The sequence below is a fragment of the Amia ocellicauda genome, chromosome 19 (assembly GCF_036373705.1).
Source record: "Amia ocellicauda isolate fAmiCal2 chromosome 19, fAmiCal2.hap1, whole genome shotgun sequence".
In the NCBI taxonomy this organism is placed as follows: domain Eukaryota; kingdom Metazoa; phylum Chordata; class Actinopteri; order Amiiformes; family Amiidae; genus Amia; species Amia ocellicauda.
The window spans coordinates 13,243,065-13,258,368 of NC_089868.1; the positions used below are offsets into that span (position 1 = coordinate 13,243,065).

At 36.5% G+C, this 15,304-nt stretch overlaps 1 protein-coding gene across 4 annotated transcripts; it reads right to left on the minus strand.

Moving 5' to 3' along the window:
• Positions 1-201: 201 nt before the first annotated feature.
• On the minus strand, positions 202-10,738 carry LOC136714429 (kynurenine--oxoglutarate transaminase 3). Of its 4 annotated transcripts, none has more exons than XM_066691932.1 (15): positions 10,636-10,738; positions 10,116-10,220; positions 8,771-8,868; positions 8,563-8,621; positions 7,865-8,009; positions 7,415-7,564; positions 7,231-7,317; positions 6,702-6,827; positions 6,504-6,624; positions 6,221-6,297; positions 5,452-5,541; positions 4,786-4,972; positions 3,910-3,983; positions 3,624-3,710; positions 202-686 (listed from the first exon to the last, which is right to left on the minus strand). In XM_066691932.1, exons 2-15 carry the CDS (start codon positions 10,189-10,191, stop codon positions 621-623), a joined length of 1,443 nt encoding a protein of 480 aa, XP_066548029.1. In that variant the 5' UTR covers positions 10,192-10,220; positions 10,636-10,738; the 3' UTR covers positions 202-620. The 4 variants fall into 4 exon arrangements, with proteins under 4 accessions (XP_066548029.1, XP_066548030.1, XP_066548031.1 ...); XM_066691933.1 differs by lacking the exon at positions 10,636-10,738 and adding an exon at positions 9,326-9,399 and having other exon boundaries at positions 10,116-10,216; XM_066691934.1 differs by lacking the exon at positions 10,636-10,738 and having other exon boundaries at positions 8,771-8,851; positions 10,116-10,203.
• Positions 10,739-15,304: the final 4,566 nt, after the last annotated feature.

The window sequence follows — 15,304 nt, forward strand, 5'->3', positions numbered from 1 at the left end:
ATATATATATATAATACATACAGCAAGTACAGCAAACTTTTCCTCCAATAACAGGAATCTATTTGAGACTGTTGTCTGAGAGATGGAGACAGTGACTATATGAAAGGGAGGGAACCCACATTCAACAAATCAAACAACCACCAGATGTTGTTGAAAAAGCATCTGTTATGTGACAGTACCAAGTAAAGAAATTCAGCAAACTTCAATTTTTAACATGTCATTTAATAGTACTTGAGTGAAGAGCTTTTTGCAAACATGAGTGAAGAAAAGGCCCCTACATTTCCCCAAATTAAGTTACCCAGTTTTGGATCAAAAATCCTGAAATAATGGCACAGGAATATGCTAAAGTAGTGTACTGTACTGATTTAGTAGAACTGTGTGCATATAAATTATGTATAAGAGATGTATTCATTTTTTCATTATTATTTGTATTATTTGTTCTACAATTTATTTCCATTCGTGGTTGATCTTCTTGGAATAGGATTGGCAGCAGGTAGATTGTACATACTGAATAAGTCATTCCACCACAGTCCACATAGAGCACCGAAACAGTTCTACTGTGTTTGAGAGAATAACAAAATGAGCCTTTCACAAGATCAGCCCCAAATCAGACAGTTGCATTAGACAGAGGTGTCTTTGTTCCAGTTCTTCAGAATTTCCTCTGCTGCATCCAACGTGCCGTCTTGCTGCAGAAGGAGAAAGAAAAGGTTATAAACAATTAAATCTGTCAGCAGATTACCTATAAGATCAAAATCAATGGATCACCTAAACTGATAACTGGGATTCAGTTAGTATTTTTGCACTTTCATCATTTCATACAAGTGAACTTGAAACAGAGAAATCTCAATGCAATGAGTTTTACAGTGCTGTGTTTCCACAATGAATATCGGAAACAGACAAGGAAAGCAATGACTGATTGCAGTTTACAAACTAATAACTATACATCTTTATGTACGGTAATCTGTGAATGTGTTGCCAGGGTAAGACTGGCTGAAAATACATTTAAATACAATTAAATCTGAGAGAGTCTATGGGAGTAAAGTGGAAGGCAAAGTGCTTGAGGAATAATATATAATCCCTGTTAAATTTACAGACATTGACTTTTCTGGGAAACTGGTGAGGTCTGGATTCAGCACTGTAGTCCTGAGGGCTAAAATCCAAAGCTTTAGTATTCGGTCAGTTAGGAAGTGTGATCTACTTTCATTCAAAAATAAATTAGACATTTTTATTTTTGTTATTGTTCCAAATCGGTGATTAAATATTTATATATCATCATCATAAAATCTTGTTCCATTTCATACTCCTCTTTGGAGAGTTCTGCCATTTGTTTTTATCATCATTTCTCTCTTCATGAAAAAGCCAACATGAAAATGGACTCAGAGAAAGCCCAATGGAGGAAAGAGGGAAATTGACAACATCTTAACAAATAGAAAACATATACTATACTAGAAGCCTGCAAGGTCCTAAACAGATTCAATACTAGAAGAAACCACAGAATGGCTTGGTGTCAAGGTATCATCATGAACCTCAGAAATCATCAAGCAGAGTACAAGCTAAAGAATCAGTTTAGTATACAACAAGATCTATATGCACCACAAGTGTGCGACAAAATCAGGAGTAACACCATGGAAACTGCAAGAAGATTTAGGGGACTCAATACATCATGACAAGATGATAAGATCACTCAAGAAACAAGTGGACTTAGGAAAAGGATAAAATAACATACAATTAAGACCCAAATCTAAAGTAAATTACATTGAACTGTGCAAAACAGTAAGGAAATGCATTACTGAAGATTTAAGAAAGTTTAACAGTAACTTTTTCAAAGAAAACACAAAGTATTCAGAACATCAAAAACGCAAAACAATGTCTCCTAACAGGAAAGAATAAAATCTTTGCCCTGAAAAATCATGATGGCACAACAATCAAAAACAAAGATGTGATCATCAAGAGAGTAAGAATTCTACAGAAACTGAGCCTATATAGTAGTGATGACAGCGTTAAACAAAAATGAGGTCTCAATGAACACAAGTGAAATACCAGATGTGATTCCAGAAGTAGCAGCTTGTGCCATAAAGATTATTAAAATACCTGGAGATGATGGAATCACAGTGGAGATCCAGAAAGAACCTTAAGAAAACATTTTGAAAACTTTTCACAAAGTGTCTCAGAATTAAACAAATGGAACAACGCAACTGTTATCCCTCACAAGAAAGATCTGAAGAACTGTGCAGAGAATATAAGCTTCCCCTGAGCCTTTACGGACTACAAGGAGGCATTTGATTCAATCTATACAAACTCAGTCATGAGGGCTCAAAGAAATTATAATACTCAGGAAGGGTGTATAAATTGTATAAAATCGATTTACAACAATGCCACATCAACAATCAGACTCCGCCAAGACACTGACAAGATCCAGATCTGCAAGGGAGTTCATATCTCTCCAAAACTCTTCGTGGTTACACTTGAAGTGTTCATGACTGTGGACTGGGGAAAAAAGGAATCAAGATTAAAAGAGATAACTTTAACAACTTGCAATTTGCCAATGACATCATCATCTCTGCAAAAACATCTGAAGCTTCAAACTCAAGTAGTCTTGGATTCAAGTAAGAAAACTTGTATTCAAAATAAACTTGACCAAAGTCCTGTTCAACAACTGTGTTAAAAGTAGAAAATTGAAGTAATCAAAATAAACTTAAAGAAGTCAAAAGTTTATCATTAACAGCAAATCAACAGATAGAGATATTATAGATTAAATCAAAAGAGTTCAAACAGAATTGACACAAGATCTACACATTTGCTTGAAGAGAGAATTATTTGTTCAATGCATCTGTTCAATGGATCAGAGAAGAAACAAAAGAATGTGACATGATTGAAAGAGTGAACGTTAAAATGGTGACAGGTCGGACACATTGAAACAACATACCAAAGATGGACAATAGAAGCTATACAATGGATCCGAAGAGAAGGTAAAAGATCTAGACGACGACCACATAAAAGTTGGGAAGATTAAATAAGACTTGCTTGTGTGACCTGGAAAAGAGACGCTGTACATTGTGGAAACATCTTAGAGAGGCCTTCATCCACCAGTGGATCGATAAAGGCTGCTGCTACGGATATATATCTATATTAATACATATATATTCCTATTCCCTACAATGTCTGAGATTACAAATTTAGAAATACAAATGGAACATCTATATATGACTTCTACCAACACATCTCTTCACTTAAATTGGACCCCAGGTGAGATTAGCTGATTTGACAAAGCAAAGCCTGGATTTTACAGTTGTGGTAACAGGCGGTCTCATTAACCACATAAATATAAGCCCAGCAGCAGAAGACATTAGCATTTTATCCTATAGTCCCTTCCCCTGACACCCCCAACACTTTGTCAGCAGGCCAGAAGACTGCCTCAGGGTTGGGTTTAGAAAACACACCCCTTGGCAGTGCTTAGTTTCACCGTTTTTGAGGCTTCCCTTTGGTGTGAAGCTTGTTGAGAAGCAGATTGACAGATGGGAAAAGTGTGTCATACCACAGGGGGTCTCTGCTGTCATTTAGAACTCTGCCTCTAGGGCGAGAAGTAAAAATAAATGAATAAAATGGGAAAATGCAGATGTTACCTTGATAAAACAGAATCGGATATATTTTTCAAACTGGGGCTTAGATGCGTCCCCACAGAAAGCAGTCACTGGAATAGCTGCCAGTTTCTGAAAGAGAAGAAAGAAAACATAAGGGAGGCTTTAAGAATCCCAATAAGACAGTATTTGTGGTTTTATTTATGTATATATTTATTTGCATTGTATTCCCAAGAGCGCTATGGAGGGGGACATCTGAAACTATTAAAGCTCTCAATTGGCTCTCTAAATAGAAGCCCATACTCCACCACTACAGAAATCCAGAGCTTACCTTCTCCTTGATCATCCACTTCACAAACTTGTAGTCGTACGGCTCGTCATCTCTCATGTGGGACAAGTCCACATCTGCACGGGGGAAACATCATGACACAGAAATGGAGTTCAATGTGCCACAACTGTGCCACATAACTGGTCCGTGTTAAATTTGCTCTGTATGTTTGACACAAAGCAAAAGGATGGTCTTGTCTTATAGTGACTCCTGTCTGAACTAGGCAGACTAGGTAGTCATTTAGTGCACTCCTTCAAAACACATGCTGCTTTTTTAACTTTAGTTACACCCTAACCTGGTAAACTCAAATTTTCACAAGTGACAGTAGAAAATAAGAGTCAGTTGTTCATCCTTAAGTACATACAATATAGGATCTCATCTGATGTGAATATAGAGGAGCTTTTAAGAGAGGTCCTAGCAGTGACGGACAGCTGCGACGGCTCTTGTCTTTTCTCGACAGAAGAACTCATTGTCTCCCAGAATCCTTCACACTCGCCCCCTTCTGTTGACGTTCATCCCCCACCACAACAGACCACTGCGATGCTAGACTGTGGTACCAGGATCTGCACTCGCTCTGCATACATTTCAATAGAGCGTTTTAACAATGCAACTGAGTGACTCAAGCATTTCACGTTTGTGTGAAGACATGGAAATCTTATTTCTATAAAATGTAGTCTGACATACTATATTTTTGTCACACAACGGATCTGTAACATAGTTGCCAGGTATCTCTGCTTTTAACCCATTTCAATAGCAAGAAAACAGGAACAATTTTATTTACAGTTTTATTCAGTACTGGACAAGCCACTTAACTAGATTCTAAGAGGCTGCCATCTTAAGTTTGATCTTACTAAAAAGCCAAAGCCTGGAATAACTTACTCAGTGCAGAGACGTCCACAATCATGAAGTAGCCTCCCTCAGGTACCACGGGTATCATGCCAGCAGACCGCAGGATCTGAGCAATTCGATCCCTCTTGCCCTGCAGCTCTCGGGGGAGCGAGTAGAAGTAGCAATCTGGATCGTCCATGAGCTTCAACTCCCGCTGGAAGCCCTGAGCTACAGCTTCCTACACAGCAGAAGTCACATAAGTTTACAGGTCACATAGGGCTAACAGGATTCATTATATCCAATTTCCATTGGATCTAAGAAGTCCTGTAAGATACAAGAACAAATCAAAGTTTAATGTAATAATTTTACATTTGTGATGTCACCATGTTTTACAAGTACCCTTGGGAAGTGGGCTGGTCACCCACAATGGACACCCCCAGAAATATGCAACAATGAAGGGTTAATATGAATGATCAATGGTTTTCTGAATATGTATAATCATTGCTCCCTTTTGTGTGCAAGAGATTAGACTTTTGTTCATTGTCATCAGTGAGTATTTGTTACTGGCAAGTTTAACAGAGAAGCTTGAGAAGGCCTTGATTCCAGGTGCTCAATAGCTCCTACATCATGGGACAAGATAAAAGTTGTGAAATTTTCCCAGACAGTCACAGTGAAAAAATTGAATACATTTTAATTTTTGTGATCGAGCAGACTTACCTGTAATGGAGTAGGGCAGGTATAGAGGATGTTCTGCATAACTGTCTGAAGATGTTTAATTAGATGTTCTGGACCAATAGACCACCCAATCTAGAAGAGAATGTACAAATAAAGACAACAGATGAGTTCAGTAATACAACATGGAATAATATACCATTTGCGAAACATAACACAATAATGTGTTTACTTCCCAGTCAATAACTTCTGAAAAAAAGAAAGAGCAACATACAGTAGAGTTCAGAGAATTGATGCTGAGATATGAGAATTATGCAAGAACTACATTTCCATATTATTGAGCAGCATTTCGATCACTCCGTACTGGCACCAAATCCACTTGGAGTTCTATATAACAAACAGGTCACTAAAACAAAGATGTTGAATTAACTCTCTTTCTAAATATTCTAGACATTTAGGGTGGCCTTTTATTGTCCCCAGCACAAGGTGTACCTGTATAATGATCATGCTGTTTAATAAGCTTCTTGATCTGCCACACTAATGCTCACTAACAGGGATGTAAGCATAATTGTGAAAATAATTTGACAGAAATAAGCTTTTTCTGCGTATAGAAACTTCTGGGATCTTTCATTTCAGCTCATGAAACATGGGACATATTATCAACATATCCTGAAGAAGGACAATCACCCCCAGATGAGGAAGCATGATTTTCATCTTCAGACACAGCCAGGTGAGATTTGCATTCCTCTGAAGTTCTTTTGAAAGCTCCAAGATGGTTCTAAGAATAGAAAGGGAATGTTAACTGGTTCCCTACCTTCCAACCCGTCACACCGAAGGTCTTCCCAGCGCTGCCAATAGTTATAGTTCTGTCCCACATGCCCGGAAGAGAGGCTTTCAATGAATAATGGGAGAAGCATTAGCGGACACATATACAGCACCATCTTGTAACTTGAAGCATTTTTACCCAGGGAAACAGACCATGTATTGGAGAAAGATTTGTTTTTACAAATAAAATTAAGCTTACTAAAAACCATGGGGAAACTGCTCCTGCTACAAAGCAAGTGTCTGCTAATGACCTCTGTATAGAAAAGCATTACCGATTTTAATGTGTTGGTGGCCCTTGTACACCAGCCATTCGTACACCTCATCACTGAAGCACAGAGTGTCGTGTTTGATACACAGGTCTGCGATCATCTGCAGCTCCTCCCTGTTGAAGATCTGAGAATACAGTCATTGAAACAGTCAAAACCTCAAACAAAGAAGGCCACTTCATAAATGATCCAGTCCCCACTTACCTTTCCAAGGGGGTTATTGGGTGTGTTGATGATAATGGCCTTGGTCTTAGGACCGAATTTACTGGCTAGTTCATCCGGATCCAGCACCCAGTCTCCACTTGAGATGTTTGTACTCTTTGTTGGTTTCTGATACATTGAGAAAAAAACATTGACATGGGTTAAAAAGGCCACTTTCTGTTATGACAAGCAATATTACAGCCCATCAAAACACACAGTGCTTTTAGCCCAAAGTTCACTGAGGTTTCACACAATGTCAATCAATGTGGAATTCCCCTCACCTGGTAAATTCTACTTTCCCATATGACAGAATAAAATAAGAATTAGTAAATACAATTGCAAAAATACAATATCCCGATCTAATGGCAAATCATGTTTGGCGACTTTCTAGACATGCCATTATAAATCAACATCAATGACTGCAAAAACACAACTATGTTCTGAGCAAATCAAAAGCTTTATATTAAAAATCAAATTATTCCATATTTATGGTAACATCTGATGACATAATATATAAATGAATCAAACTTACAAGTCTTAAGGATATTAGGATGGGTTTAGCACCTGCCATTTGAACCATGGGTACATAGCAGTCATAAAAGGGCTCGATAATTATTACCTAGAACAAAGAATGAAGTTAAGTCATTGCATAAAACTGCTGTTTTCCAATGTCTGGCTAATGAGTACAGACTGCACAGTAGAGATGATCAACTCACCTCATCGCCTTCATCAACCAGCGCTTGCATGGTGCTAAACAATGAGCCATACGCTCCCACTGTGACCAGGATCTCTTTGAAACGGTCAATGTCCCGACCGTACACCATTCCGTATACCTGAGAAAGAGCCTTCACTAAAGAAGGATGTCCCTGTTGAAAATGGACCACGTTATTGGTTGCCATGTGGTTGGACACACAATGAACTCTTAAAGGAGCTACACTTGGAGAACTATGTGCACACAAATATGCATGGGAATCTGCCTTAAAATCTGAAGGCAACACAAAACAGAACATAAACATTCCTTGGAGCATACAAAATTACTGCTGGTGTGCTCTATATTCATTTCAAACTCTATATTCATCTCAAATTTTAGAATTTAAAATATTTTAAACATCTTTAAAAAAAATAGCGTAATACATGAAGCTTTAAAAGAAGAAGGGTGCTCTTACAAAGCCTCTGGTGTATTGATTCATTTGGTCTACTGCTGCTGCCTTTGCCAAACCCTCCTTGATGTACTGGGGAGGAGGGATGTCGGGAAAGCCTTGGCCCAGGTTCACAATGGAGGGGTCTGCAGCTACAGACGTGAAGGCCACCCTATGGAAAACACATGGCACACACTCAAACGGGACGGCCTGCGTTCCTCGACTAACTGAGGACTTTGACACTTATCAATCAGAGAGACGTGAATCACTGAGAGAACCGACCGGTGCGTTCATTTCACACCATGTCTGAAATAACCATAGCGAACAGAAGCAGCAAGGATGCTGGGGCTCTCAGAAAGTCCAGAATGATTTGTTACAGCTGCATTTAAAAACAAATCTGCAAGCACAAAAGCTCATTGACTTTCTATTGATTTATGCCTGGCTGATATAAGAATAATTGTGTGTCCATGTATTTAATAATTGTATTTTTCTGAATACTCTATCTTTGCATGGACATGTTTCTTTTAAAGTACAATTGTATGGTTACTATATTGTACAAAGAATGACATAATACATTTAATTAGACGAATAAACAACAGCTTGACAACATTTGATCTAAAATGACAAAACAAATACATTTGATTTAGGAACTCACAGGTACCAAAATAAATGAGATAGCATATTGTTTATGGAATGAACACATCTGAAATTTCAAAAGTACTCACCAAACATTTTTGTCAAGTCCTTCAATTCTCTTAGAGGGTTTGTGTCTAAAGGAAGCCATCTGAAGATTGAAAAACAAGCACATCTATTTGTACTCAGTTATGCATTGAATTTGCATAGTCTATTATTCAGCGATTTGTTTAGAGATGCAAAAGAATGCAAAAGAACAGAATACATCATTGTAAGTGGGAAGGAAAAAGGAACACTCACTTGAGAAGTTGAGAAGCGCTGAAATCTTGTTGCCGAGTTTATAATATTAACCACAGACTTGGAAAAACAGCAGGTGAGTGCCTGATGAAAGATCATGTCTGCACCAAATTGACAAATTCAAAAGTGTTTATATACTACTGCACTTTGATTTCTAGTCTAAGGTCAACCTGTCCCAATAACAGAGCATTATGTAACACTTGCATCAGGATATTTTTGATGATGATGTTGATCAACTTCTAACTGAGCTTTAGCATGACTTCTTTCTTTGGTATTGCCAAAGCATGCATGACACAAGCGATATAAAAACAAAAAAATATCAGTACTTAAATTAAATAAACGAATCATAATTGAAATTAAATGTATTTGCACTGTTTCTTGCACAGTCTGTAAAATGTTGTATACCCCCCCCCCCCTACACATTAAGAGAACAAGTGGAGTTAGGCTCATCTTGATTTCAAATCAATGTTCAACAATACGTATTAATGATTGTCTGGACCGATTTCACTTTAAACCTGGCACTTGTAATGAGTGTCTCGGAATGTGGGGTAAACTGACGCCTGCGCAGTGACATCATTCCGGAGCGACATCGAGGTTGTGGATGTCTGTTGTCATGGCGATGTGGCGACGAGCTGTAATGTGATTGGTTATAAATAAATAAAAAATGAGAATAAAGTTTTAAGAGGACAGCTTTCATGTCATGTATTGTAAATAAGTATATATACGCAGAGTGGTAATTGGGTTTATTTTTAGGCAGGCGAACCTCAGGCACCCCAGGTCCTCTATTTGGACAGCGTGTGTCAGAAAGCGGCGCGGTTATTTTGAGACTGCAGTCACAAAGTGTGGTCGTGTCCGTGTAGCGCAGATGTCCGCAGCTCTGCGCGGCTCCACCAATGGGATCGCTGAGATTCTGCAGACCTGCGCAGAACTGCGGGCATCTGCAGTTCAAGGACGCCACCAAAGTCTGTTAACATCGTCTTCTGTTTCCATTCCCCTGTGTATTCTCACTGCAGTGGTGCTGCACACTGATTTTCCATTACGGTCCTACAACACTGTATATTCATAATAGTATTATTTAAAAATGATTGACTCAAAATACAAGGTCGCAGGCGTTTTAACCTGCAGTGAGATAATGCACGGACACTTGTGGCTGATTGCACAGACCTGGAATAGCCTGCCAGTCTGCAAGGGCAACAGCATAGACCTAAAGTCATTACCTCAAAGGCTGCAATGCGCTTTTTTATACCTTGATTTTATAATTCCCAAAGCATATCTGTTCAAGACAGCGATGACGTATCTTATGATGTCCTTGTAGTCCAGAAGAAGAACTGGTTCAGTCAGTGCTCACCTTGCAACACCCAATGATGCGCTGCGGCTCCACACACTCCCAGCAAACAAGCGTTGGGATTGGGATCCCTCCACATCCACCTCTAAAACATGTGCTCGGGCAAACCTAGACGGAGGGAGAGCGCAGATATTTGTAAATGCAACATGTCCATCTTAAAGGTGGACAGGTTCTTTATTCTGCAGGTTTTTTAAAAACCGGACCGTTTATGGTTTGATTATTTGTGGTTGACTTTTGTCTTGATTTAACAGTTCGCCTCCCCGGTGCATAAGTAAAGAGTATATAGAGGGTCAAAGTGTAGATTATTAATTGATTTATGAATTGATCTTGCAAAATGTGAGGTTTCTGTAAGACGCCACTATGCACAATCTCGGCTTTTCTGCAGCAGGAGACCAGTCGGTGATACGCGGATGAAGGCGGACCCGACACTCTGTAACTATTAATTTAATAATTTTCAAACACTCAACGACATGTGCATCTTAAATCAATGTCGGGAACTATTACTAATAATAAAAACTCTTACCTCTTCAGCAAAAGTAGCAGATGCCGTATGTTGGTTTCATGCTGCGATCACGACAGTGCTGCACAGCGGGGTTTGACGTTAATGTGCATGCGCGTAGCTTTCTGCTCGGGCTCGGTTCATGTTTATTAACTTAAATTATCACGTAATGCTTTCCCATGTATAAATATATGCTCACTATTAATATTTTTCTGAATATATAAATCAAACATACCCCCACGCATGCGCAGGGTGTATGTTTTTTTTTTGTCTTATGATGTATTATTATTATTTATTTATTTGTATCAGAGGGACCCAACTACAACTAGGTCAGACTTGTACATTTAAAGTCGCAAACAAAATAGTCGGTAACAGTCATGTTAACAAAAACATTAAACCAAACGTAAAATAATCGTCTACTAAATTTGCATGAAAGCATCTGTCAAATAATACATCATGTGCTATAGTAAATGTACAGCAATAGTAAAATAGCGATCACTTAATTAAGTTATAGGAGTATACTAATTAGGCATATGAAACAGACAATATACATTTATAAACTGCGTTTGTTTACTCACATTATAATATAATAAAAGCAAATTCATATTTAAAGTGAAGAATAACAATATTTAATTTTACAGTGTAATACGCGACCAGCCGGTGGCGCTAACTTCAAGGAAACCCACTCATGAAATCATGCTAAATTAATGCGAGACTGATACTAAACGAATAAATAAAGGAATATTTTTACTTCAAAATAGAGGTAAACAAATTGTGGCATTTTTAAAGAAATGCATAGCATAGGTGTTTGTTTGTTTTTTGCATTTAATCCTTTTACAGTACATAATTGATTCCACATATTGCAGTGTAACCTATATTTCAGTGATATTATTAATTACATAACAATTTAATTTAAATTATGTGCAAATTGAACGTTTTAAGTCAAGAGAGTTAAGCTATTGATATGAAATGATAATGGTTTCTAAAAATAGTTTAGAGGTTAAGATGAAGCCTATTGATTAATTTAAATATTGCATTTTTGGAGATATAAAAATGGAAAAAGTATTTATCTCATCAAGTACAATTCTACATATATTCTATATTATATTATAGTTAATGAATAGTGTGTATTTTAATCAAACATAGATTGTGTAGTAGTAGTAGTAGTAATAATAATAATAATAATAATAATAATAATAATAATAATAATAATAATAATAATAATAAAAAAACAAACAATTCCCGGAACCAGAGCTGACGTCATCGTCACGTCAACGTCTGGAAGTTGAAATTCACAGGTAGGTTTTGTTTGCATTAACAGTCATTACTAATCAACTGTATAATTTGTTTTAACCTAATGTGGTTTTAATCTGCCATTTTTCATTTTCATTTCTCTTTTTAGTGGCCAAACACTTTTTCTTTTGTTCTCTTTTAAATGTGTCCAACGTAAGTAACTGATGGTGGTGCAATTTTGCTCAAGGGATAATTTTGGCCCAACTGACCACTTGTTAACCAAGCTAACCATAAACCAGTGTTGGGCCAACTTAGTTTGCTATCTGGGATATTTTAAGATGATGTTTGTAAATTAATCATTATTATGTATTTTGTCCTCTTATAAAAAGACGCAGGTGTAACACTATTTCATGTGAATGATTGTAATCTTTATTTTAAAGAAATCATGCCATTTATATTTAGTATAAAGTCAGCTTAGGCTACTAAATATCATGATTGGCAAAATAGTTGAGATAATGTGTTTCTCATGTGTCATATTCCAAAGTGAGACCTCAGTGTTAGAAATAAAATGTGAAACTGTATACAGAAAAACTGAAATCTCCAAAACCATCTCATATGCAACTACTTTATATTTGAGTGCTTACAACTGTAAAATTATAATGAAATTATACCAATGCAATGTGTTATATTTTATATTATATATCCAACAGTATAAAACAGTGTGTGTCTTACCAAACAATGATGTAAATAATAATGAAAAGGCTGGAATTACAGGCCAAAACATTATGCATTATATCAGAGAAAGGCTTAAATCGGATTCCACATGAACCTTAAACACTGTATTCCCCTGAAATAAGTACAAGGCTTGTCGGGATGCAATGTATAATGGAGAAAACAGCCTTAATATTTAAAGACAAAAAAGCCCACAGTGCAACCTAGACAGCCGTTTATATCGTAAATACAAACAGCTCTTTTAATCCAGAGAGGACAAAATCCTAACAAGTAAAAACAGCAGATGCTAATTCCGAAAGGCCTGTAGGAACATCAATAAATATTATTGGAGACCTTTATTTGATTCCTTATCTATGGAATTTCATGGTTTGAAACAACCGAGTACCACATTAACATTTAATAAATAATACATCTCACCAATAATTAATCTACTCCCCATGAAGCCATCTTTATTTATTGCTGTACAATTTACATCGTATTAACAATTTAACTAGCAAATCTGCTGCTTAATGCGTTCCACTAAGCTTTGTTTTTAATTAAATGTGTGTGTGTTGAGGGGGGAGATTCCTGTTGTATCCCCCGCTGAGCACTAATACTTATATTACAGAAATCTTTTGTATTTCCAGATCATTACATTAAGTGATCTAGATATTGCAGATGTTTTAATAAATATAATATTAAATAAGGAGAATACAACAAAAAGGATTTGCCAATATATATATATATATATATATATATATAGAGAGAGAGAGAGAGAGAGAGAGAGAGAGAGAGAGAGAGAGACTGAGCATCAAAGGTGAGGCATGGGATTGTATATAGTGTTTATGCATTTGAGTGTAAATTACTGCATAAACCCTGTTGAGCTATTTGTGTCTTCTGTACTGCTAAACATCAGCAACATTAGAGGAAAAACAGGGATTATTAATGAAAAGAATATAAATAAATCCTGGGAATTTGGTCACAGCCCCGTTGATCATTGATTTTTAATGAGCCTACAGGACATCTTAGCCAGAATTTGCCACTACAAGCTAAATTTATGAGGGACATCAAGCAAGAAGTGAAAAGTAGAATATAAAGCCTTTTTGATGCCTAAGGTTGAGATTTTTAAGTAGAGCTTGGCATGCATCAATTATTTATTGCAAGCATTGTAATTTAAATTGGTAAAAAAAAATAAACGAATTTGTGCATTGAATGAACTGTAACACAATGAATTGTAATAGCAGTAAAGTACAAACCCAGGTCAAAATAAATACTAATACACCCCTTTTTTCCTGCCAAGGAATCTTTGAGTTCTTCTATCCAGTGCTTATAGACACATTATCTGGGCTCCTATTATTATTCACCTGGAATATTGTTCACAGGAAGAGAACAGCCAACAGACAAAGCTACAACCGTTGCCTACAGTTTCTTTCCAATGCCAAATTTCGTGTCTGACTTAGTGGAGGCTGCTCGGTTATAGTCTTTTCATATTGTGTTGGATTCAATGGATTTGTGCATTTATTGATTTTCACTCAGGCCGAAGCCCCCAACTACCAATGCAGCACCCAAATGTAATCCTCAACTCTCTCATTTCAAAAATCACTTCATAAAATCCAATTACCCTCCTCCCACATGTGATGAACTCCTAAAATTGATTATTGCACAAAGCTGCTTTTATTCCTTAGAAGAGATCTGAGCCTTCCACGGGGTTGGCCATTCACACAACTGTTATTGGTAATCAATTACATCTGTTTCTGTGTTCAAAGTTGTAACCAAGTTAAATGTCCAACTTTTAATTAACTGTCTTTTCTTTTTTTTAATTTGATTAAGTTATTCATTTATTTATAACCTAAGTTACACATTAAAAATGAATCCTGAAGGATACGTTTTCTTAGATTATCTCAGCAGTATGCGCCTTTTGGGTCTAATTATCGAAATTAAAGTGAATTTATAATGCTTGGAAATTTTTCACGCTACTCTTGCAGTTTAATTTTTTATAGGCTTTCACTCGACCCTGAATTGGAAAATTACACTCCACTGAGACAAGCATACTACAAGCACAATGAAAAGCCTGCAGCAAAATTATTTTCAGTTTTTTTTACTTGAAAACATTAAATATATTTCCCTTTTCCCTTTGGTACTTTCAGCCTACTAAACCTTATATTTTAATAAATATTGAACATGCGCTTTTAAACTGAGCATGTTTTTCTGTGGCAGTTTGTTAATATGTTATTTAGCTGTTTTGATATGAGGCTCAGGGTATTTCTGACCTATATCCTACAGTCTAACCGTATACAGTCTTTACATTTACAGTCTTGGTTACAGAAAAAAAGAACCGTTGCAGACCAGAAAAAGATCACAATAATAATGATATGAAATTATTTGTGTTATGTGTAAACTTTAAATGTTAAATGTTATGTATAACTTTGGATTGGATGTTGAAATTAACATTTATTAGGATTGATCAAATATGATTTTTATTTATTTCCTTACTATGATAAAAGGGGGTGGACTGGATCATGGTGGTTGAACAAATCACCAGGCGAGAAGAAATATGTAGCTGCAACGTGCAACTTTGTAAAAAAAAAAAAAAAAAAAAAAACCTTATAGACAAATGTAGTATTTAGAAAAGTTACCAATATTTAATTAAGAAATTTGAATCAATATGCACTGGTAATGTCAACATGAATGAGGAAAAACAAATTGTAGCAATGTTGAGTCTACCTACATTTCTAATTATCTCCTCTGA